Source organism: Corticium candelabrum, chromosome 1 (assembly GCF_963422355.1).
Source record: "Corticium candelabrum chromosome 1, ooCorCand1.1, whole genome shotgun sequence".
Classification (NCBI taxonomy): Eukaryota; Metazoa; Porifera; class Homoscleromorpha; order Homosclerophorida; family Plakinidae; genus Corticium; species Corticium candelabrum.
In genome coordinates, this window is record NC_085085.1 from 3,872,119 (window position 1) to 3,897,807 (window position 25,689).

At 41.0% G+C, this 25,689-nt stretch overlaps 5 protein-coding genes and 2 long non-coding RNA genes across 9 annotated transcripts; 4 read left to right on the forward strand and 3 right to left on the reverse strand.

Moving 5' to 3' along the window:
* Nucleotides 1-911: 911 nt before the first annotated feature.
* Nucleotides 912-3,350, reverse strand: LOC134176986 (uncharacterized). Of its 3 annotated transcripts, none has more exons than XR_009969417.1 (4): nt 3,248-3,350; nt 1,339-1,393; nt 1,188-1,268; nt 912-1,129 (listed from the first exon to the last, which is right to left on the reverse strand). It is a non-coding gene; the product is annotated as an uncharacterized LOC134176986 (long non-coding RNA). The 3 variants fall into 3 exon arrangements; XR_009969418.1 differs by lacking the exon at nt 3,248-3,350 and adding an exon at nt 2,067-2,123; XR_009969416.1 differs by lacking the exon at nt 3,248-3,350 and having other exon boundaries at nt 1,339-1,424.
* A 92-nt stretch (nt 3,351-3,442) lies between these two features.
* On the forward strand, nt 3,443-5,034 carry LOC134176949 (collagen triple helix repeat-containing protein 1-like). The gene is made up of 3 exons (XM_062643643.1): nt 3,443-4,001; nt 4,067-4,444; nt 4,512-5,034. Exons 1-3 carry the CDS (start codon nt 3,912-3,914, stop codon nt 4,866-4,868), a joined length of 825 nt encoding a protein of 274 aa, XP_062499627.1. The 5' UTR covers nt 3,443-3,911; the 3' UTR covers nt 4,869-5,034.
* Nucleotides 5,035-6,214: 1,180 nt separating this feature from the next.
* LOC134178572 (uncharacterized) lies at nt 6,215-10,784 on the reverse strand. Its single transcript, XM_062645469.1, has 12 exons — nt 10,757-10,784; nt 10,539-10,620; nt 10,436-10,469; nt 10,292-10,378; nt 9,451-9,546; nt 9,339-9,393; nt 7,838-7,862; nt 7,730-7,763; nt 7,590-7,672; nt 6,711-6,764; nt 6,564-6,644; nt 6,215-6,505 (listed from the first exon to the last, which is right to left on the reverse strand). The coding sequence occupies exons 1-9, from the start codon at nt 10,782-10,784 to the stop codon at nt 7,649-7,651; spliced, it is 465 nt and encodes a 154-aa protein (XP_062501453.1). The 3' UTR covers nt 6,215-6,505; nt 6,564-6,644; nt 6,711-6,764; nt 7,590-7,648.
* A 24-nt stretch (nt 10,785-10,808) lies between these two features.
* LOC134176941 (collagen triple helix repeat-containing protein 1-like) lies at nt 10,809-12,498 on the forward strand. Its single transcript, XM_062643633.1, has 3 exons — nt 10,809-11,462; nt 11,526-11,903; nt 11,971-12,498. The coding sequence occupies exons 1-3, from the start codon at nt 11,373-11,375 to the stop codon at nt 12,325-12,327; spliced, it is 825 nt and encodes a 274-aa protein (XP_062499617.1). The 5' UTR covers nt 10,809-11,372; the 3' UTR covers nt 12,328-12,498.
* Nucleotides 12,499-13,678: 1,180 nt separating this feature from the next.
* LOC134176999 (uncharacterized) lies at nt 13,679-14,171 on the reverse strand. Its single transcript, XR_009969420.1, has 3 exons — nt 14,117-14,171; nt 13,966-14,050; nt 13,679-13,903 (listed from the first exon to the last, which is right to left on the reverse strand). It is a non-coding gene; the product is annotated as an uncharacterized LOC134176999 (long non-coding RNA).
* Nucleotides 14,172-17,589: 3,418 nt separating this feature from the next.
* LOC134176933 (collagen triple helix repeat-containing protein 1-like) lies at nt 17,590-18,837 on the forward strand. The gene is made up of 3 exons (XM_062643621.1): nt 17,590-17,818; nt 17,884-18,270; nt 18,338-18,837. Exons 1-3 carry the CDS (start codon nt 17,729-17,731, stop codon nt 18,695-18,697), a joined length of 837 nt encoding a protein of 278 aa, XP_062499605.1. The 5' UTR covers nt 17,590-17,728; the 3' UTR covers nt 18,698-18,837.
* A 5,244-nt stretch (nt 18,838-24,081) lies between these two features.
* Nucleotides 24,082-25,424, forward strand: LOC134176966 (collagen triple helix repeat-containing protein 1-like). The gene is made up of 3 exons (XM_062643664.1): nt 24,082-24,565; nt 24,631-24,996; nt 25,063-25,424. The coding sequence occupies exons 1-3, from the start codon at nt 24,476-24,478 to the stop codon at nt 25,417-25,419; spliced, it is 813 nt and encodes a 270-aa protein (XP_062499648.1). The 5' UTR covers nt 24,082-24,475; the 3' UTR covers nt 25,420-25,424.
* The last annotated feature ends 265 nt before the right edge of the window (nt 25,425-25,689 follow it).

Here is a 25,689-nt window from a genome sequence, read left to right on the forward strand (position 1 = left end):
GTATTACCTCACTTAAAAGTGAAGCTTAGCAGAGAATTTGACCCAAGACATCGTGCAGTGCAACTACAAGGCATGCCCACAAGGTAGCCTCAAAACTTCAGACATTCTCATCGTACCAGCTCCGAGCACAAACAGCTAGTCTACTACTATGGTGTGTGACTGCCGTATCAGACTTCTGGAAAGATGTGGGAAGACGATAGTAGAAGACCTCCACAGTATACAATCAATCAATCATCAAGTCTACATTTGAGTTATGTGTAGTAGTTCGTCTTGGATCAGAGCATCTATGCATGGGCAATGGACGTTGTAGTTCCCTTGCCCACAAGGGAAAGACCTCATACCTCAAGACATATGGGCAGTCCTAGCTACTCAACCTCATGCTACTGTAAATCAATATGTTGTTTGTAACCAAAAATTTTCGTAAACTGCCACAAACTCTGTTTCGTAAAAAATGTTCATAAACTTCCCTCATTCGTTTTGAACGTGTGTGGAAGTGACAACGAGGCTCAATCAACATCCGGGTATGTCTACACACGTACAAATGCTTCATTCTCTATATGTCTCTGATTTCTTGGCTTGCAAAAGTCAATTTGTTGACAGCTAGTGCATGCAGGATACTACCCTGAGTCAAGAAAGCCGTTTCTGCCCTCAACCCAAACAACAAAGACAATCAATCATTCAGGTAGAGCATTGCATGTACATCTGCATGGATATTTGGGTTACAAAATGTGCATGGATATTTAAATTGGACTACAAGAAGACAGCAAATTCAAGTAATCTGCCAACAATACATATTCACCATGTAATATTGTTCATACAACCAGCAAAGTCAAGAAACAGCAGTCAACAGCGCTATATATATATATATATATATATATATATATATATATATATATATATATATATATATATATATACAGTAAAAACCAACATGAGTATTGTATTAAGAACAAACAGTACAGTACGTCTGTAGTGATGAAAGGTATACCAGTTAAACCAGTTTTAGTACCGTCTGCATTAAATGATTAAAGCGATTACGTGAGGATTGGCATCCGTCACGATGCCGCTATCGTTCGCTCAGTAATACTCTGACCGAGTCCTTCACCGAATGGTATATAATGTTCTTGATCTAGAATTCAGAGTTCGGTCTCATCTCGGTGTACATACGATGTGTCGTAGAGTGTTACCTGTAATTTGTCTTCGTGATTAGTATGTGTGTCCGACAGTCGACGAAACTCGTGAGTCAACATGAGACAATGAGCTAAATGCTACAACAAACTTGCATTGAATGTGGTTTTTATTCAATTAACAAAGGAGTACTATGGTGTGTATCCTTACTTCTGGTGATACAAAAATCTTCTGCTATTTTTATGCAACTATGTAGATTTCTGATCTAAAAAATTAATTAATTAATTAGTATTGAGTCAATCATCCACTACACATATTGTCAAACAATCACATGCAGACAGTGTGACAAAATACAAGCATGAAATATTATAAGGTTCAAAAGATACAACAAATATGACGACCAACTCTGGTGACCCTTCCTGATCTCAATTGTTACAACAAGAAACTAAAATTATATCGCTTTCCTGTTAAAACCATTTCCAAATGGCAAATGTTTCTTTCTATGTCAACAGCATTAAGATTAGTGATGATCCACCCACCCTCCCCTCTAATTGAGACATAATCTGAAATGCTGCACTCACACTGATTGAAAGGGTACATGCTTATGCAAACTACTGTAAACTGTCATGGCAAAAAAGGTTCCATTGACTTTAGTACTCTGCATATCAATGACCTTCTGTCAATAAATGCACACTGTAGGTGTAAATGTGATGTCTAGGTAGGTAAAACATGTGCTTAATAGAAGACAACAGACTGTCATTATCACCCAGGCATGCAGACCAATCAGAAGTATTTCAAAGAACCTCTAAATACTAGTACATACCTAATAGTAACATTTTGGCATCAAAACATCTTCAATGCAATGACACCAACAAAACACTCCAAAAGAACATTGATTTGGAGATCATCCCCTACTATAGATAATGCGCAATTCATACCTGAAGTTTCATGTTCAAACTAGGGTGGAGGACAACCAATGGCCCATAAACGTCTAATGAGTCTGAACACTATTTCAAGCTCAGAGAGTAGGAAGACGTGTCATCAAACAGCAATAAGAAGACACAACACAAATAGAAACACGCACAAAATGGACAAAAAATGGACAAATGTTAAGCCCTCCACATCTTTCGACGTCGACCTTGAGGTCAGTCGTGGAGATAGCTCCCCTTGCCTCTAGAGACAGAGCCTCCATGCGCTAAGTGGAGTCTTGGGGCCAGCGCTACAATCCACCTGCAGCTTGGCCAGAGTCATCTAGGGGCACTGACAATGGCGCAGCTCTGGGACTGGACACCAAGGTCCACACGTACCCGTCTGCTGCATGATGTTGCTGCCAAGCCAGCGGTCTTGTCCACCCCAGTCAATGACCAGGTACTCATTTATACTCCTGAGTCGAGAGAAGCAAGTGTGGGTGAGTTTCTTGCTCAAGGAAACTGCGACAGTGTCGCCTCCACGATGATCGAACCTTCAACCTTCATCACGGAATACAAGATCCCGAATGTAATCACCAACTCTCTACCATCTGCTCCACCGTGCCCCACAGAAACACACCACACACACACACACACACACACACACACACACACACACACACACACACACACACACACACACAACGATTGCCATTCAGTTGTTAAATAACCCCAAAAATAAAGAAGAATGTTTTGGTGCTCATTTTAGTCAAGTCAACCTGTCTGTTGGTCAGTCTGCATGCATCGCTCTCAGTCAGTCTTGTCCGTCTATCTGTTTGTTCATCTATCTAAATACAATTGCTTCAATCTGTCTGCATATCTGTCTGTCAAACACATGTGATTCTCAGTCCCAACAAGCATGTGCACTACCAGACAACCAACACGTATACCTTATATTAATTAATTAAGTACAAGATGCCACAAAATCAATCATGGCATATTGTTCAACAAGAGTACAATATACATTCCCGTGTTAAACACTTTTGCCATGAAATTCTCAGTTTTATGTTATTGTTCTTCATTAATATCAAAGCAATATGTTAGAAATAATAATAAATTTTATTGATTAAAATAGCAGATGTAGACTACTGTAGATTATCTTATAAAGGTGTTATTTAGTTTCCAGTAGCCGTATATTCTTACTGTCGTACAAGGTTGTGTTGATCACGTGACCTCTTCTGGCAGAGTGGATGTGCGAGATTGTAAAGAGTCGGATGCTAGTACCGTCGTGAAGACTCTCATTGTTGTGCCCACATCCAAAATCTCCAACGCCACAAGACAACAAGCAACAACTACAGATGGGACAAGACACTCGTCCTGTATAAAGTTTATTGCGCACGCGCAACTTCCAAGCACTTCCGTGAAGATGTCGAGCCGTTCTAATGTCTCTTACTGATTTGGTGGGGAGATCTAGCTTACTGTTTGATCATTTATGAAATGATGTTTCTTTATCTATTGTTTGAGTGTAATGTTGCTTGCAATGAGTTAATAATATTTGCACACTTTATCATATTGCCAGTGGTGGGTGACAATGTGAGAGATCAATGCAATAGAGTGTTGTCACAAAAGTGATGTCTCATCTATGACAATGACAACATGCTCGAGCATCACAGAAGTGGAAAAGAGGAGGAGATGGATATGAAAACTTATTGAGACAATCTTTTGTAGATGGATTTTGGAAACATCAGATTAGGTGGAAATGTTCTGTTTCAGACTAGACTGTACCCAGCCCGGATGTGAGGGTGTGTGAGGAGGAGTATATAAGAGCAAGCTCACCAGCTCACTTCATCAGTATCGAGGATATCGGTCATCATCATGTTTTCATTTTCTGTGACAGTTCTGGTGCTCATTCAAGTCATTGCTACTTCTGGTGGTCAAAGTGTGTCGGATGAGAAAAGTCAGCAGGTTAGGATGGTTTATCAAGTATTAATTAAAATATATTATTATGATTTTTTGTGTTTACTGAGTAGACGTGTGTGTCTGCTGGTGTTCCTGGAGTACCTGGATCACCTGGAGTAAATGGATCACCCGGACGAGATGGAATGAAAGGAGGAAAGGGGATGAACGGAGAGAAAGGATTATTGGGAGATGATGGTCGACAAGGAATAAAAGGAGAAGAAGGAAGGAAAGGAGAGAAAGGGATAAAGGGGGAGAGAGGATTAGTTGGAGATGTCGGTGGTAAAGGTAATGCTGGGAAGATTGGTCCACAAGGCCCAGAAGGTCCACAAGGTCTACAAGGGATAAAAGGAGAAACAGGAAGGAAAGGAGAGAAAGGAGAAGCTGTGACACTCAACTGGAAACAGTGTGTGTGGTATAGAGATGATGATAAGGACAGCGGTCTGATTCAGGTTATTCCAACTCGATTTGTGATTACAATTATCAACGTGTGACTTGTTTCTGCTTTCTTGTCAACAGAACTGTAATTTTAGGAAACATGACAGCAATTCAGCTCTACATGTTGGATATGCAGGAACTCTCAGAGTTTACTGCTCCAGTGGTGCTTGCTGTTCTCGATGGTATTTTACATTCAACGGTAACGAGTGCAGTGGACCTATGACTATTGAGGGAGTTGTGTTTGGTAGTCCAGCTAATGATAATCCTCACCGTCACAGACAGATTGAGGGATACTGTGAGAACATTCCAGCAGGCCAAGTCACAATTGGATTCAACATTGGAAAGTGTAAGGGATACTCGACGACTTATGATGGCTGGACAGGAAATCTATCGGTATCTCGCATTATGATTGCAGAAGTTCCTCCATCACAAAAGTGACTGAATTAGAGAGGAATTAGAACTTGTGTTCAGTAGAGTTTGCAGTACATACAATACAAGGTTGCTGAAATAGGAGAATGGATGGTGTGCATGTTTGTCTCTCTTGCTGCATGTCAGTGTATGTATGTATGGTAATTCAAAGTGTAGCTGCAACTAACAATCAATGTCGTCCGTCAGAGCTACCAAACAAACAGTTGCCCATAGAAACCATCAAAACTTGCTTTGGAAGTGTGCATGTGCATGTGTGCAAGCGCATGCGTGTTGTCGTGGTGTGGAGTGGTGCGTGCGTGTGTGTGTGTGTGTGTGTGTGTGTGTGTGTGTGTGTGTGTGTGTGTGTGTGTGTCTGTGCGTGCGTGCGTGCGTACGTGTGTGTGTGTGTGTGTGTGTGTGTGTGTGTGTGTGTGTGTGTGTGTGTGTGTGTGTGTGTGTGTGTGTGTGTAAAACAGTTGAACCTACTCATTCTGACACTCAACCTTACTGTGTGTTGTATAAGTCTAATCCATGTTTCCGATTTCATCAAACTTTACAAAAGGCAGGGAAAAGATGAGAAGAAGACCGTATTACCTCACTTAAAAGTGAAGCTTAGCAGAGAATTTGACCCAAGACATCGTGCAGTGCAACTACAAGGCATGCCCACAAGGTAGCCTCAAAACTTCAGACATTCTCATCATGCCAGCTCCGAGCACAAACAGTTAGTTTACTACTGTGGTGTGTGACTGCCGTATCAGACTTCTGGAAAGATGTAGGAAGACGTTATATAGTAGAAGACCTCCACAGCATATATATACAATCAATCAATCATCAAGTCTGCATTTGAGTTATGTGTAATAGTTCGTCTTGGATCCGAGCATCTATGCATGGGCAATGGACGTTGTAGTTCCTTCGCCCACAAGGGAAAGACCTCATACCTCAAGACATATGGCCAGTCCTAGCTACTCAACCTCATGCTACTGTAAATCAATATGTTGTTTGTAACCACAAAATTTTTGTAAACTGCCACAAACTCTGTTTCGTAAAAAATGTTCATAAACTTCCCTCATTCGTTTTGAACGTGTGTGGAAGTTACAACAAGGCTCAATCAACATCCGGGTATGTCTACACACGTACACCTACTTCATTCTCAATATGTCTCTGATTCCTTGGCTTGCAAAAGTCAATTTGTTGACAGCTAGTGCATGCAGGATACTACCCTGAGCTGAGAGAGCCGTTTCTGCCCTCAACCCAAACAACAAAGACAATCTATCATTCAGGTAGAGCATTGCATGTATATCTGCATGGATATTTGGGTTACAAATATGCATGGATATTTGGACTACAAGAAGACAGCAAATTCAAGTAATCTACCAACAATATGTATTCACCATGTAATATCGTACATACAACCGGCAAAGTCGAGAAACAGCAGTCAACAGCGCTATATACATACAGTACAAACGGACATGAGTATTGTATTAAGAATAAACAGTACAGTACGTCTGTAGTGATGGAAGGTATACCAGTTAAACAAGTTTTAGAACCGTCTGCATTAAAGGATTAAAGCGATTACGTGAGGATCGGTATCCGTCGCGATGCCGCTATCATTTGCTCAGTAATACTCCAACCGAGTCCTTCACCGAATGGTATATAATGTTCTTGACCTAGAATTCAGAGTTCGGTCTCATCTCGATGTACATGCAATGTGTCGTAGAGCGTTACCTGTAATTTGTCTTCGTGATTAGTATGTGTGTCCGACAGTTGGCAAAACTCGTGCGTCAACATGAGACAATGAGCTAAATGCTAGACAAACGTGAGTTGAATGACGTTTTTTAATTAACAGAGGAGAACTATGGTGTGTATCCTTACTTCTGGTGATACAAAATCTTCTGCTATTTTTATGCAACTATGTAGATTTCTGACCTAAAAAAATTAATTAGTTAATAAGTATTGGGTCACTCATCCAACACACATATTGTCAACGAAATTTGCATGTCAACAGCAGCAAACGCAACCAGGGAAACGTTGACAGGCTTCGTCATGATTGACGTCGAACGTAGTGTTGTGCACTCGTGTCACAATGGAGACTGGATGCAAACGTACAGTCAGCATAGTGAATGGATGCAAAAGTACTCGATGCTGTTTGTAACGCACAAAACACATGAGATCTCATTACCCAAACAAAGCTTGTTTTGATGACGTTGGCACCAAGCCCTTCCAGATATCGCTCACTAAGTAGGGACTGTGTGCGATCGCTTTGGCCGAACAGCATCGAATACTGTACATTGGCATCCAGTCGCATCCAGCCTCATTGTGACACGAGCGCACAACACTATGTCAGACGTTGATCATGACGAAGTCTGTCGACAACGTTTCCCTGGTCGCTTTTGCTGCTGTTGGCATGCAGACTTCACAAACAGCAACAACTCTAGCTTTTCGAGTTGTCCACACAAGCAAGAGAAGATAACTGAGATAGGATTACAGAGGTGCATACCAATCTGGTCTTTAGTAAAGCATTTAAGAAACCAAATCCGGTATTTAGATAACCGATTTTCGGTAAAGCGGCAACACAGCGACTTCAAAGGCTGTTCACCAAAACCCTTTTCTCACCCAGAAGTATGACGCGGCGGGGAACAGTCTGGCTACATGAGACTAAAGTATGCTCGCTGCTCATGACTACAAAAATTTTAATTTCGTACGTACACCGTGTTACACTCTCAAGTGAGATAAACATAAATCGACTTTTACCACTTTTGCTGACAGATCGTTCCTTAGTCGTTCGTGAGTCAGTTTGTCGCACTCTTCGATCACTGCTGCAGCAGCATTGATCTCTGCAGAAAACATTCATACAGCAGAAACACACACCCAAATTGGTTAATCGCATGCACCTTCTTGACAGGATCCAAACTCGTCGACTGATGACTGAACACAAGACAAGATAATGTAGACGACATACATAAAATCAGGTCAACTAGAATACGTGTTGCGTATCTCACTCAAACGTGGAATGCTGAAGTACATCTAAAGAAACGAGAGAGTGTTAGAAAATGTGTCATTACAATAGGCGAAAACGTTGCGGCATTCTGTAGCAACCGTACATTTCGTGATTAGACAAATAGGCCAATTGACTCCCACACTTCGAATCATTATCTTAGATCGTAGACATTGTTTATCAAGGACAAGGAGTCTTGCTAAGTTAGTATGTACACAGGAAATCCAAATTGGTAAAACGATGACTGCCTTTCGACTGTGGATATACATTACATGTAAGCTACTTGTGCTGCTACACCGATTGTAAACCTCATGGTAACCAGTTTCGAATTTTATGGCAAACGTAGTCATCACCTTGGCAACATCACAAATTTTCAGTCACCAAGGAGTTTAGGACTGTTACACGTCACCCATAACTTGAGTGACTCTAGTCCTCAGGATAACAACCTCACTGGAATTGGTCATCACATGAAGTCAGTTCGTCGTCAAATGACCTCATGTCTTGACGAACACTTTTTCTAACACTGGATAACGTGTTATACCTTGTCCACTAAACCTAATATAATCTACGTGATGCCACATTTTACTTTTTCACTCACAAATTTGCACATTTTCACTCACAAATCGCATGACAGCCACATTTAAGCTACAGTGTGAATACATGCGACCTCATTACACTGTGAGCTTTGTCACAACCCTAAATGTATTAGCACAATACAATAATACGTTTGTTCGTCTGTCACGCTATGAAACATCCACAATGACCACGGTTTACGTCCAATGCCTATGGAAATCACTAACGTATCCGTCCAAATACAAGCCCCACCAAAATTCAAGCCCAGAAGCTTTAATTCAACCATTTCACAACTTATATATAGTCTGGGTGTTGATCTTAATAAAAGACACAGACTGAATAAAAGACCCACCCTATCTTCAGCTGCATGCGTAGAGGCGGGATGTGTTTCAATCTGCAGCTAAGGCACCTATTCAACCACTCAGTTGAAACTATGATACATTCTTTCAAGTGTGTGAGAATCACTACCAATGTTGAAGATGTGGAGGATGCTCTAACAGCCTGCATGAAGGATGAAAGCAATGGTAAGCAGATCAAACATCATCTCTACCTCAGCACTGACCAATCACAATCAGTGAGCTGAGGCCGGCGGATGCCACAGAACAGAAGGAAGAAGATGTAGCACTCTTGGAAGAATCAGACTTTGAAGGCTACACTGTAGACGACTCGCTACAATTTTTATGTAGCTGGACGATCACGTAAACAGATACCAGTAGTATATTGCAAGTCTACCATGCAGTCATATCTTCTTACAATAAAGGCCCCATATAAATACAAGCCCCAGGTCTTTAATTATTACACAAACAAGCTTTTTGCATTCAACCATTTAATTCAAGCCCTGGGGCTTGTATTTAGATGGATAGTTTAGTGTCAATGCTGCTGTACCAAACAAATATAAACATAAACGTCACAAACTGCGAATCGACTCGAACCTTCAGCTTGAGTAACAGAGTAACATGGAATCGCCTTGATCGTCGACCATTCGAGCTGTAAAGAACACACGTCACTCTGGATGAGAACGTAGTGTTGTATACGACTGTTTACCAGAAAGATCTTCGAAGCCGTTTCAAAACTGGTCGATTGGCAAGTCTTCGATGATATATCTGCTTCTGCAGTTGACCATGTCGCAGTGATCCTTGCCTGAAATCATAGCAACAGTTTAGACCTAAATCAACTGTAGGTATACAAACTAATGTATGTAAGCAATAACAAGTACATCTGATGGCAAGATATCAAGCTGCTTAAGGGTTTGCTCATTGCATCATTTTAAAGTTCAAGAGCAATAAAAAATCTGTCCATCCATCCGTCCATTTGTCTGTCTGTCTGTCTGTATTTGCCATTTCAGCTACTCAATCCAGTCTGTCTATCTGTCTGTCTAGTTTATCTGTTGGCCTCTTGTCCTTCAGCAGGCATTCAACCGTCCACATTCTAAGTACACTCACACATTCCTCTCTTATATATACTCACAGGCTTTGCCCAACTACGTATACACATGAGATCCCATACCTTTGTAGGATTAGGGAGGCTTGAGTGTAGTAGGTGCTGAATCAGTGACAACTAACAGTTGCTCTGACTAGGCAACAGAGCAGCACAATACTTCAAAACAAGTGTCACTTGGCGAATACTACGACATTCCTTTAAGGTTTGTCTTGCACATCCTGAATGTGCAAGTTTCTAGTGGAAACAGTCACTTTCCTGAACTGCTTTAGTGTCTAGAGGTATTTAAGTTAAACTAGTTTAAGGTGCAGCTAGTAGAAACAGGGTCATAGTGTATATGCCACAATCACATTATGCTCGTTGCTTGTGAATAAAGAAATTTGTAATCAAATTTGGTACATACACATTGTGTGACACTCTCTAGCAAGGAAAAGGAGAACTCACTTACAACTTTTGCTGACAGATCGTTACGTAGTCGCTCGTGAGTCAGTTCATCATGCACACACTTCAATCGCTGCAGCAGCTGCATTGATCTCTGCAGAAAAAATTCATAAAACAGAAACACACTGGAGAATTGGTTGATGGCACGCACCTTCTTGACAGCAGCCGGACTCGTCGACCGATAACTGTACAAGACAAAGTAAATTATGTTAGGTAGAGACGACGTTCAGACGACATCACGTGATTTGCTCTCCCTTCTATGGTTGTGGGAAGTTGGCACGTGGTAATGTTGGATGTTAGCTCCGTTGTGGAGACTCTCATTGTTGTGCCCACATCCTAAATTTCCAAAGCCACACGACAACAAGCAACAACTACAGATTGGACGTCTCCAACAAGACCGTTGGTCTACAAATTTTACTGCGCATGCGCAACGTCTTTGTGTGTTTTAGTGAAGATGTCGATCCGTTCTAACGTCTTCGACTCTGCTCATCTTTTGGCATCTTCCAGAGAGTCAGAAGAGGTAAATGCTCTTTTGTTTTTCTGTTCTTGTTACTTGTAGTGGAGATGCTAAAACGACGTGTTACACTGTGGTTATGATGATGGGACTGTCAGCTGACAGACTGCATGAGTTGCCCCAATGGGCTGTCTATACTGTCACATAGTGATCGAATTACGTACAGTATCAGTTAATTATTTCATTTGCTCGTTTGATTTTGATAATAAGAGGTCACAGAAGTCTAAAATGGTACTTGCAATGAGTTAATAATATTTGCACACTTTATCATATTGCCAGTGGTGGGTGACAATGTGAGAGATCAATGCAATAGAGTGTTGTCACAAAAGTGATGTCTCATCTATGACAATGACAACATGCTCGAGCATCACAGAAGTGGAAAAGAGGAGGAGATGGATATGAAAACTTATTGAGACAATCTTTTGTAGATGGATTTTGGAAACATCAGATTAGGTGGAAATGTTCTGTTTCAGACTAGACTGTACCCACCCGGAAGTGAGGGTGTGTGAGGAGGAGTATATAAGAGCAAACTCACCAGCTCACTTCATCAGTATCGAGGATATCGGTCATCATCATGTTTTCATTTTCTGTGACAGTTCTGGTGCTCATTCAAGTCATTGCTACTTCTGGTGGTCAAAGTGTGTCGGATGAGAGAAATCAGCAGGTTAGGATGGTTTATCAAGTATTAATTAAAATATATTATTATGATTTTTTGTTTACTGAGTAGACGTGTGTGTCTGCTGGTGTTCCTGGAGTACCTGGATCACCTGGAGTAAATGGATCACCCGGACGAGATGGAATGAAAGGAGAAAAAGGAATGAATGGAGAGAAAGGATTAGTGGGAGATGATGGTCGACAAGGAATAAAAGGAGAAGAAGGAAGGAAAGGAGAGAAAGGGATAAAGGGGGAGAGAGGATTAGTTGGAGATGTCGGCAGTAAAGGTAATGCTGGGAAGATAGGCCCACAAGGCCCACAAGGTCCAGAAGGTCTACAAGGGATAAAAGGGGGAACAGGAAGGAAAGGAGAGAAAGGAGAAGCTGTGACACTCAACTGGAAACAGTGTGTGTGGAAAAGAGATGATAGTAAGGACAGCGGTCTGATTCAGGTTATTCCAACTCGATTTGTGATTACAATTATCAACGTGTAACTTGTTTCTGCTTTCTTTTCAACAGAACTGTAATTTTAGGAAACATGACAGCAATTCAGCTCTACATGTTGCATATGCAGGAACTCTCAGGGTTCTATGCTCCAGTGGTCGATGCTGTTCTCGATGGCATTTTACATTCAACGGTAACGAGTGCAGTGGACCTATGACTATTGAGGGAGTTGTAGATGGTACTCCAGCTAATGATGATCCTCACCGTCACAGACAGATTGAGGGATACTGTGAGAACATTCCAGCAGGTCAAGTCACAATTGGATTCAACATTGGAAAGTGTAAGGGATACTCGACAACTTATGATGGCTGGACAGGACATCTTTCAGTATCTCGCATTATGATTGCAGAAGTTCCTCCATCACAAAAGTGACTGAATGAGAGAGGAATTAGAACTTGTGTTCAGTAGAGTTTGCAGTAGGTACAATACAAGGTTGCTGAAATAGGAGAATGGATGGTGTGCATGTTTGTCTCTCTTGCTGCATGTCAGTGTATGTATGTATGGTTAATTCAAAGTGTAGCTGCAACTAACAATCAATATTGACCGTCAGAGCTACTAAACAAACAGTTGCCCATAGAAACCATCAAAACTTGCTTTGGAAGTGTGCATGTCCATGTGTGCGCGCGCATGCGTGTTTGCGTGGTGTGGAGTGGTGTGTGTGTGTGTGTGTGTGTGTGTGTGTGTGTGTGTGTGTGTGTGTGTGTGTGTGTGTGTGTGTGTGTGTGGTGTGTGTGTGTGTGTGTGTGTGTGTGCGCGCACGCGCGTGCGTGTGTGTGTGTGTGTGTGTGTAAATGGTTGAACCTACTCATTCTCACACTCAACCTTACTGTGTGTTTTATAACTCTAATCCATGTTTCCGATTTCATCAAACTTTATAAAAGGCAGGGAAAAGATGGAAAGAGAAAGAAGACCGTATTACCTCACATAAAAGTCAAGCTTAGCAGAGAGTTCGACCCATGACATCCTGCAGTGCAACTACAAAGGCATGCCCACAAGGTAGCCTCAAAACTTCAGACATTCTCATCGTGCCAGCTCCGAGCACAAACAGCTAGTCTACTACTATGGTGTGTGACTGCCGTATCAGACTTCTGGAAAGATGTAGAAAGACGATAGTAGAAGACCTCCACAGTACATACAATCAATCAATCATCAAGTCTACATTTGAGTTATGTGTAGTAGTTCGTCTTGGATCAGAGCATCTATGCAGGGGCAATGGACGTTGCAGTTCCCTCGCCCACAAGCGCAAGACCTCATACCTCAAGACATATGGGCAGTCCTAGCTACTCAACCTCATGCTACTGTAAATCAATATGTTGCTTGTAACTACAAATTTTCGTAAACTGCCACAAACTCTATTTTGTAAAAAAAATGTTCATAAACTTCCTCATTCCTTTTGAACGTGCGTGGAAGTGACGAGGCTCAATCAACATCCGGGTAGGTCTACACATGTACCCTACTTCATTCTCAATATATCTCTGATTTTTTGGCTTGCAAAACCCAATTTGTTGACAGTTAGTGCATGCAGGATACTACCCTGAGCAGAGATAGCCGTTTCTGCCCTCAACCCAAACAACGAAGACAATCATTTAGAGAGTGTTGCATGTGCATCTGCATGGATATTTGGACTACAAGAAGACAGCAAATTCAAGTAATCTGCCAACAATATGTATTCACCATGTAATATCGAACATACAACCGGTAAAGTCGAGAAACAGCAGTCAACAGCGCTATATATACAGTACAAACCGACATGAGTATTGTATTAAGAACTAACAGTACAGTACGTCTGTAGTGATGAAAGGTATACCAGTTAAACCAGTTTTAGTACCGTCTGCATTAAAGCATTAAAGCGATTACGTGAGAATCGGCATCCGTCGCCATGCCGCTATCGTTCGCTCAGTGATACTCCAACCGAGTCCTTCACCGAATGGTATATAAGGTTCTTGATCTACAATTCAGAGTTCAGTCTCGTCTGTCTCGGTGTACATGCGATGTGTCGTAGAGTGTTACCTGTAATTTGTCTTCGTGATTAGTATGTGCATGTGTCCGACAGTCGGCGAAACTCATGAGTCAACATGAGACAATGAGCTAAATGCTAGACAAACATGCATTGAATGAGGTTTTCTAATTAACAGAGGAGTACTATGGTGTGTATCCTTACTTCTGGTGATACAAAATCTTCTGCTATTTGATGCAACTATGTAGATTTCTGACCTAAAAATTAATTCATTAATTATTAATATTGGGTCAGTCATCCAACACACATATTGTCAAAGAATCACATGCAGACAGTGTGACAAAATACAAGCATGAAATACGGTTCAATAGATACAAGAAATATAAACGACCAACTCTGGTGACCCTTCCTGATCTCAATTGTTACAACAAGAAACTAAAATTACATCGTTTTCCTGTTAAAACTATTTCCAAATGGCAAATGTTTCTTTCTATGCCAACAGCATTAAAATTAGTGATAACCCACCCATCATCCTCTCTAATTGGGACATAATCTGAAATGCTGCCCCCACACACTGATTGAAAGGAAGCATGTTTATGGAAACTACTGTAAACTGTCATGGCAAAAAAGGTTCCATTGACTTACTCTGCATATCAACCACCTTCTATCAATAAATGCACACTGTAGGTGTAAATCTGATGTCAAGGTAGGTAAAACATGTGCTAATAGAAGACAACAGAGTGTCATTGTCACCCAGTGGAGCAGAAGCCAATCAGAATTAAGTATGTCAAAGCATCTCTAAATCCTGGTAGTAACATTCTGGCATCAAACATCTTCAATGCAAAGACACCAACCAACCACAAACATTGATTTGGAGATCATCCCCTACTGTAGATGATGTGCAATTCATAGTTGAAGTTCCATGTTCAAACTAGGGTGTGGAAGACTACCAATGGCTCATAAACGTCTAATGAGTCTGAACATTCTTTCAAGCTCAGAGAGTAGGAAGGCATGTCATCGAAAAGCAGTAAGAAGACACAACACAAATAGAAACACACACACACACACACACACACACACACACACACACACACACACACACACACACCACAACGATTGCCATTCAGTTGTTAAGTAACCCCATAAATAAAGAAGAATATTTCGGTGCTCATTTTAGTCAAGTCAATCTGTCTGTCTGTTGGTCAGTCGGCGTGCATCTCTCTCAGTCAGTCTTGTCTGTCTGTCTATCTGTTTGTTCAATCTACATGTATATCTAAATAAAATTGCTTCAATCTGTCTGCATATCTGTCTGTCAAACACATGTGATTCTCAGTCCCAACAAGCATGTGCACTACCATAAAACCAACACGTATACCTTCTATTAATTAATTAAGCACAAGATACCACAAAATCAATCATAGCATATTGTTCAACAAGAGTGCAATTTACATTCCCGTCTTAAACACTTTTGCCATGAAATTCTCAGTTTTATGTTATTGTTCTTCATTAATATCAAAGCAATATGTTAAATAATAATGAATTTTATTGATTAAAATAGCAGATGTAGACTACTGTAGATTATTGGCGAGCGAAGCGAGCCTCTCTCTTGTCGTGTCAATTGAGCTCGAGATATATTTTATTTATATATTTATATATATACGTACGTCAGCACTTGTCATATAGATTTACGGCAAAACAGAAAGACAAATCGACAAAACGACGATGCCAGATGAATGCAATTTTGACTCCGTAACATATGCGCTAAAAATTGAAGCAAGGGATCCCTTTTGAAGGGTCGACTCAATTGTAATTTGTTGGCGAGAAGAGTCAAACGACTCTCGATTTTGCTCCCTTACGCGACTAAAGAGCAAAGGAGACCGATTCGTGACAAGCGGAATGAAAAGGAAAAGCTAAAAGAAGAGAAAAGTCTGTTTTTTGAGTTTACGCGCGTTCCTTTGATAGAAATTATTGCTACGCAACCATTGTCACGTGACTACGTGACCATTGTTACGCGACTATCTTAGTAAACGAGTGAGACGATTGAAGCGTGAACGAAAAATTGAAGACGATTATAGTATTTTGCGTTCAATTATCCGATTCAGGCAATCAATTATCCGATTTGGGCGTTCAGTTATCCGATTCGGGCATTCAATTATCCGACTCAGGTATTCAATTATCCGATGTTCTGTCTTAGAAGTACTAAATTTATAGAAATAATTGTTTCAGACTGATACGTAAAGTCAAAACGGCGCACATTTCTTCCATGACGTCTTTTTATGATGCTCACTCACGTTTCAGCTGACCAATAAATGATTGATTCAAGAAAGGTGAGAAGGCGAAGTAGTGAAATTCGAGCTCTTGATTAGCTAAAAACCTGCTAAGACGCATGATGGACTGTTGCATGGTATCACGCAGGACGCGCGGTTTACAAAATATGCGAATTACACCACGATTGACGGGATCAAGGCGTTGTTGTAGGCTTCCTAGATATGTAGATTTAGTTCACTCACAACAGCTTAGTTAGACATCCGCTGAAACGTGGGACACCAAGATTAGTGCAAAAGAAATTATCGTACAACACTTACTAAATATTTACACTAAAGTCAAGATTAATTACAAAATTATTGCGACTAGACAGCTGATGAATGATGATGTCTAAGCAGCTGCCCAACCGCAGACTGTGTAAGTTATTCAGTTTTCCATGATATTGCACAACAGCCCCTGGCAACGGGTAAATGAACGCCCAATTCGGATAATTGACCAACGGATTCGTATAACTGAACGCAACATACTTTAAAAGAGCAAGTAAAAGTCTACAAATTATTGCGTCTATACAGCTGATGAATGATGATATTTGAGCAGCTGCCCAACCGCAGACTATGTAAGTTATTCAGTTTTCCATGATATTGCACAACAGCGGTAAGCAACGGATAATTGAACGCCTGAATAGGATAACTGAACACCGGATTCGGATAATTGAACCCAAAATACTATAGAAGAGCAACTGAAAGTCTGTTTCCTGAGTCAACGCGTTTGTTTGACAGAAACTATTGCTACGTAACGCAACCATTGTTACGCGAATAGGTAAAGATGGAACACCATCGCTCGCCAAACACAATGCTAACCGAGCATTTACTAGTCTTATAAAGGTGTTATTTAGTTTCCAGTAGCCGTATATTCTTACTGTCGTACGGTTGTGTTGATCACGTGACCTCTTCTGCTCGCTACAGAGTGGCTGTGCGAGATGGTAAAGAGTCGAATGTTAGTACCGTCGTAAATACTCCAACGCCACAAGACAACATGCGACAACTACAGATGGGACAAGACACTCGTAGTGTATAAACTTTATTGCGCACGCGCAACTTCCAAGCACTTCCGTTCTAATGTCTCTTACTGATTTGGTGGGGAGATCTAACTTACTGTTTGATCATTTATGAAATGATGTTTCTTTATCTATTGTTTGGGTGTAATGTTGCTTGCAATGAGCTAATAATATTTGCACACTTTATCATATTGCCAGTGGTGGGTGACAATGTGAGAGATCAATGCAATAGAGTGTTGTCACAAAAGTGATGTCTCATCTATGACGATGACAACATGCTCGAGCATCACAGAAGTTGAAAAGAGGAGGAGATGGATATGAAAACTTATTGAGACAATCTCTTGTAGATGGATTTTGGAAACATCAGATTAGGTGGAAATGTTCTGTTTCAGACTAGACTGTACCCAGCCCGGATGTGAGGGTGTGTGAGGAGGAGTATATAAGAGCAAGCTCACCAGCTCACTTCATCAGTATCGAGGATATCGGTCATCATCATGTTTTCATTTTCTGTGACAGTTCTGGTGCTCATTCAAGTCATTGCTACTTCTGGTGGTCAAAGTGTGTCGGATGAGAGAAATCAGCAGGTTAGGATGGTTTATCAAGTATTAATTAAAATATATTATTATGATTTTTTGTGTTTACCGAGTAGACGTGTGTGTCTGCTGGTGTTCCTGGAGTACCTGGATCACCTGGAGTAAATGGATCACCCGGACGAGATGGAATGAAAGGAGAGAAAGGGATGAATGGAAAGAAAGGATTAGTGGGAGATGATGGTCGACAAGGAATAAAAGGAGAAGAAGGAAGGAAAGGAGAGAAAGGGATAAAGGGGGAGAGAGGATTAGTTGGAGATGTCGGTGGTAAAGGTAATGCTGGAAAGATAGGCCCACAAGGTCCACAAGGCCCACAAGGTCCACAAGGTCTACAAGGGATAAAAGGAGAAACAGGAAGGAAAGGAGAGAAAGGAGAAGCTGTGACACTCAACTGGAAACAGTGTGTGTGGTATAAAGAGGATGGCAAGGACAGCGGTCTGATTCAGGTTATTCCAACTCGATTTGCGATTATAATTATCAACGTGTGACTTGTTTCTGCATTCTTTTCAACAGAACTGTAATTTTAGGAAACATGACAGCAATTCAGCTCTACATGTTGCATATGCAGGAACTCTCAGGGTTCGATGTTACAGTGGTGAGTGCTGTTCTCGATGGTATTTTACATTCAACGGTAACGAGTGCAGTGGACCTATGACTATTGAGGGAATTGTGTATGGTAATCCAACTAATGATAATCCTCACCGTCACAGACAGATTGAGGGATACTGTGAGAACATTCCAGCAGGTCAAGTCACAATTGGATTCAACATTGGAAACTGTAACAAATGGAAATCGACAATATATGATGGCAAAACAGGATGGCTATCAGAATCTCGCATTATGATTGCAGAAGTTCCTCCATCACAAAAGTGACTGAATTAGAGAGAAATTAGAACTTGTGTTCAGTAGAGTTTGCAGTACGTACAATACAAGGTTACTGAAGTATGAGACTGGATGGTGCGCGTGCATGTCTCTCTTTGCCGTATGTGAGTGTATGTATGATTAATTCTACATGTAGCTGCAACTAACTATCAATATCGTCCATCAAAGCTTCAGAAAAAGCGATTCTAGAGACCGTCCAAGCTTGCTTACGATGTGTGTGTGTGTGTGTGTGTGTGTGTGTGTGTGTGTGTGTGTGTGTGTGTGTGTGTGTGTGTGTGTGTGTGTGTGTGTGTATGTCTACAACTGTTGAACCTACTCAATCTGACACTTAACCCTACTGAGTGTTTCATAGTCCAGTGATTGCCCCAGGATATTTTTCCAGCCGACTAACGATGGCTGACATGATAACTGCTAAACATATAACCATGCAAACATAACTTTTATCAAAAATTTGGTCGAGATTGGTAACTGGCGCAGAATCAGCCGGTCTCTGGGGCAATCACTGTAAGTCTAATCCTTGTTTCTAAACTTTACAAAGGAGAAGACAAGTAGAAAAGACAGAGCAAAGAGAAAGAATGTTGTATGCCTCACATAGAAGTGAGGCTTACCAGAGAGTTGACCCAAGACATCCTGCATTGCAACTATAAGGGCATGCCAACGAGGTAGCCTCAAAACTCCAGACATTCTCACCATGCCAGCTCCGAGCATCAGTGTGACTGCTGTATCAGACTCCTGGAAAGATGTAGGAAGACTACAGTAGAAGACCTCCACAGTAAGTCAGAGTTCTAGCCAGAAAATTATGACCGGTAACCTATAGTCAATACTGACCACACCTACTGCAGCCGATCATCTAATAACAACAATACATTTTAATTTGTACCATTTCCTGTTGATTAATGTATATTTCCAGACCGAAACAATCATAGCCCTCCATGGTAATAAGCCTAGAATGAGTAAATGAGATCATACACCCGCCACACTTTGGAGGGGAGCTGAAAAAATTAGCGATAAGGCGTCTGTGTATCAAAGTTTCCTGTGACCACTAATGATCTTTACACTGTTACTTCATATAAATTTTTAAAAGGAGTTAAACATTAGGTCATTGTCAGCAGTCTCTGTACTCTCGATGTTTACACTGATGTATACCTGAATACAATTAACGATAAAGATTTAAAAGCACTCCTTCTGTCGACCAGGTCAATGCGAATGGAGAGTGTCCCAAGGCACAATATTTAGTAGTTTTGTGCTAAAAGCAGAGCATGCTACACACTACTCTGTCTACAGACTTCTTTGGAAACAAATACTTAGACCAACCACTTTGCTGTACACAACCATAATTTGAGCTATAGAGGCAGCATTGCCGGCTCTCTGACCAGAACTGTCATAGTTTAAGCTCTCTAGCCGGCTGTGGCTAGAAGTCTGGTAAGTTGTGAGGTGTTTTAGAATAACCCGATCATAAATTGCAAGATAGAGTGTCATATACATGTAGGATGAAGACAACAGTGATAAGACCAAACAGAAAAATTGTCAAGTTCGGATAACATTCCCTCAAAAACATGGTCGATTGGTCAGGTTATTTATTTTTCTTTATTTTTTTATTCCTGATGTAAGCCAACGAGTATATCGATACAGATACACTGATACCGTTACAAAGAAAAAACGTGCCACCTGAAATCGGTTTCTCGCTTCAGCTGTGCACGCACTCTGCAGGTGTTCAACATGACATCATTGATGCATCAGTAGGCTGTCCAGCATCCACCTCTCAGCTACTTTCAGCACTCTACCATTTATCAAACAGCGTGGACCTTCCTCGTTACTGTGGTGCAAAGGGCAGGCATACTACACACTGTACCGTGTAGAACAATTATATTTACCTAGTTGACTTCAACAAAGCAGGTGCGTCCGCACTGCACTGCAAGGACACTGTTGCTATAAGAAACGTAAAAAATGTCAGAGCAAAAATATTTTGGGAAATACAGTTGGTTGGGTTACCCGACTCAACTTTGACAATTTTTGGGGGCCTGAAGATAATGATGCAGTACAAATTGATGACGAGACCGATCACACATGTTAAAAAAACTGATGAAACACCACATTTGGTATGCTAAAAATAATCAAATTATGTGAGTAGTTCGTCTTGGATCTCAGTATCTATGCATGGGCAATGAATAGAGCAGTTCCCTCGCCCACAAGGGCAAGACCTCATACCTCAAGACATAAGGGCAGTCCTACTCAACCTCATGCTACTGTAAATCAATATGTTGTTTGTAACCACAAATGTTCGTAACCTGCCACAAACTCTATTTCATAAGAAAAAATGTTCATAAACTTCCCTCATTCGTTTTTAACGTGTGTGGAAGTGACAACAAGGCTCAATCAACATCCAGGTAGGTCTGCCCACGTACAACTACTTCATTCTCAATATGTCTCTGATTTCTTGGTTTGCAAAAGTCAATTTGTTGACAGCTAGTGCATGCAGGATACTACCTTGAACCGAGAAAGCTGTTTCTGCCCCCGACCCAAACAATGAAGACAATCATTGAGGTAGAGCATTGCATGTGCATCTGCATGGATATTTGGGTTACAAAATGTGCATGGATATGTGGACTACAAAAAGACAGCAGATCCAAGTAATCTGCCAACAATATGTATTCACCATGTACATATATAGTACAAACCAACATGAGTATTGTATAAAGAACAAACACTACAGTACGTCTGTAGTAATGAAAGGTATGCCAGTTAAACCAGTTTTAGTACCGTCTGCATTAATGGATTAAAGTGATTACATGAGGATCGGCATCCGTCGCCGTGCTGCTGTCGTTTGCTCAGTAATACTCCGACCAAGTCCTTCACCGAATGGTATATAATGTTCTTGATCTAGAATTCAGAGTTTGGTCTCGACTCATTGTACATACGATGTGTCGTAGAGTACGTGTTACCTGTAATTTGTCTTCGTGATTAGTATGTGTCAGCCTGTGTCCGACAGTCACCGAAACTCGTGAGTCAACATGAGACAATGAGCTAAACGCTACGACAAACACGCATTAAATGTGCTTTTTATTCAATTAACGAAGGAGTACTATGGTGTGCATCCTTACTTCTGGTAATACAAAATCTTCTGCTATTTTTATGCAACTATGTAGATTTCTGATCTAAATATTAATTAATTAGTATTGAGTCAATCATCCATTACACATATTGTCAAACAATCACATGCAGACAGTGTGACAAAAAATACAAGTGTTAAATATTATAAGGTTCAATGGATACAAGAAATATGACGACCAACTCTGGTGACCATTCCTGATCACAATTGTTACAACAAACTAAAATTATATCGCTTTCCTGTTAAAACCATTTCCAAATGGCAAATGTTTCTTTCTATGTCAACAGCATTAAGATTAGTGATGACCCACCCACCATTCCCTCTAATTGGGACATAATCTGAAAAGTTGCACTCACACACTGATTGAAAGGGTACACGCTTTTGCAAACTACGGTAAACTGTCATGGCAATAAAGGTTCCATTGACTTTAGTACTCTGCATATCAATGACCTTCTGTCAATAAATGCACACTGTAGGCATAAATCTGATGTCTAGGTAGGTGAAACATGTGCTTAATAGAAGACAACAGACTGTCATTATCACCCAGGCATGCAGACCAATCAGAAGTATTTTCAAAAACCTCTAAATACTAGTACACCTAATAGTAACATTTGGCATCAAAACATCTTCAATGCAATGACACCAACCCACCACTCTAAAAGAACATTGATTTGGAGATCAGTCCCTACTGTAGATGATGCACAATTCATACCTGAAGTTTCATGATCAAACTAGGGTGTGGAGGACAACCAATGGCCCATAAACGTCTAATGAGTCTGAACATTATTTCAAGCTCAGAGAGTAGGAGGCGTGTCATCAAACAGCAATAAGAAGACACAACACAAATAGAAACACACACACACACACACACACACACACACACACACACACACACACACACACACACACACACACACACACACACACAAAATGGACAAAAAATGGACAAATGTTAAGCCCTCCACGTCTTTCGACGTCGACCTTGAGGTCAGTCGTGAAGATAGCTCCCCCTGCCGCTAGAGACAGGGCCTCCATGCGCTAAGTGGAGTCTTGGGGCCAGCGCTATAATCCACCTGCAGCTTGGCCAGAGTCATCCAGGGGCACTGACAATGGCGCAGCTCTGGGACTTGACACCAAGGCCCACACGTACCCGTCTGCTGCATGATGTTGCTGCCAAGCCAGCGGTCTTGTCCACCCCAGTCAACGACCAGGTACTAATTTATACTCCTGAGTCGAGAGAAGCAAGTGTGGGTGAGTTTCTTGCTCAAGGAAACTGCGACAGTGTCGCCTCCACGAGGATCGAACCTTCAACCTTCATCATGGAATACAAGATCCCGAATGTAATCACCAACGCTCTACCATCTGCTCCACCGTGCCCCACAGAAACACACACCACACATACACACACACACACACACACACACACACACACACACACACACACACACACACACACACCACACACAAACACAACGATTGCCATTCAGTTGTTAAATAACCCCATAAATAAAGAAGAATGTTTTGGTGCTCATTTTAGTCAAGTCAATCTGTCTGTTGGTCAGTCTGCATGCATCTCTCTCAGTCAGTCTTGTCTGTCTATCTGTTTGTTCAATCTACATGTATATCTAAATAAAATTGCTTCAATCTGTCTGCATATCTGTCTGTCAAACACATGTGATTCTCAGTCCCAACAAGCATGTGCACTACCATACAACCAACATGTATACCTTCTATTAATTAATTAAGCACAAGATGCCACAAAATCAATCATGGCATATTGTTCAACAAGAGTGCAATTTACATTCCCGTCTTAAACACTTTTGCCATGAAATTCTCAGTTTTACGTTATTGTTCTTCATTAATATCAAAGCAAAATGTGATAGAAATAATAATAAATTTTATTGATTAAAATAGTAGATGTAGACTACTGTAGATTATCTTATAAAGGTGTTATTTAGTTTCCAGTAGCCGTATATTCTTACTGTCGTACGGTTGTGTTGATCACGTGACCTCTTCTGCTCGCTATCGCAGAGTGGATGTGCGAGATTGTAAAGAGTCGGATGCTAGTACTGTCGTAAAGACTCTCATTGTTGTGCCCACATCCAAAATCTCCAACCCCACAAGACAACAAGCGACAACTACAGATTGGACAAAACACTCGTATGTATAAAGTTTATTGCGCACGCGCAATTTCCAAGCACTTCCGTGAAGATGTCGAGCCGTTCTAATGTCTCTTACTGATTTGGTGGGGAGATCTAACTTACTGTTTGATCATTTATGAAATGGTGTTTCTTTATCTATTGTTTGAGTGTAATGTTGCTTGCAATGAGTTAATAATATTTGCACACTTTATCATATTGCCAGTGGTGGGTGACAATGTGAGAGATCAATGCAATAGAGTGTTGTCACAAAAGTGATGTCTCATCTATGACAATGACAACATGCTCGAGCATCACAGAAGTGGAAAAGAGGAGGAGATGGATATGAAAACTTATTGAGACAATCTTTTGTAGATGGATTTTGGAAACATCAGATTAGGTGGAAATGTTCTGTTTCAGACTAGACTGTACCCAGCCCGGATGTGAGGGTGTGTGAGGAGGAGTATATAAGAGCAAGCTCACCAGCTCACTTCATCAGTATCGAGGATATCGGTCATCATCATGTTTTCATTTTCTGTGACAGTTCTGGTGCTCATTCAAGTCATTGCTACTTCTGGTGGTCAAAGTGTGTCGGATGAGAGAAATCAGCAGGTTAGGATGGTTTATCAAGTATTAATTAAAATATATTATTATGATTTTTTGTGTTTGCCGAGTAGATGTGTGTGTCTGCTGGTATTCCTGGAGTACCTGGATCACCTGGAGTAAATGGATCACCCGGACGAGATGGAATCAAAGGAGAGAAGGGGATGAATGGAGAGAAAGGATTAGTGGGAGATGATGGTCGACAAGGAATAAAAGGAGAAGGAAGGAAAGGAGAGAAAGGGATAAAGGGGGAGAGAGGATTAGTTGGAGATGTCGGTGGTAAAGGTAATGCTGGGAAGATAGGCCCACAAGGTTCACAAGGTCCACGAGGGATAAAAGGAGAAACAGGAAGGAAAGGAGAGAAAGGAGAAGCTGTGACACTCAACTGGAAACAGTGTGTGTGGTATAGATCAGATAGTAAGGACAGCGGTCTGATTCAGGTTATTCCAACTCGATTTATGATTACAATTATCAACGTGTGACTTGTTTTTGCTTTCTTCCAACAGAACTGTAATTTTAGGAAACATGACAGCAATTCAGCTCTACATGTTGCATATGCAGGAACTCTCAGGGTTCACTGCACAAGTAGTTGGTGCTGTTCTCGATGGTATTTTACATTCAACGGTAATGAGTGCAGTGGACCTATGACTATTGAGGGAGTTGTGCATGGATTAGCTCATGATGATCCTCACCGTCACAGACAGATTGAGGGATACTGTGAGAACATTCCAGCGGGTCAAGTCACAATTGGATTCTACATTGGAAACTGTAACAAACGGACATCGACAATATATAATGGCCATACAGGATATCTATCGGTATCTCGCATTATGATTGCAGAAGTTCCTCCATCACAAAAGTGACTGAATTAGAGGAATTAGAACTTGTGTTCAGTACAGTTTGTAGTATGTACAGTATGAGGTAGCTGAAATAGGAGGATGGATGGTCTCTCTTGCAGTATGTGAGTGTATGTATGATTTATTCAAAGTGTAGCTGCAACTAAGAATCAATATCGTTTGTCAAAGCTAAAAAAAACTGTTGCCCATAGAAAGCATCGAAACTTGCTTTCGAAGTGGTGTGTGTGTGTGTGTGTGTGTGTGTGTGTGTGTGTGTGTGTGTGTGTGTGTGTGTGT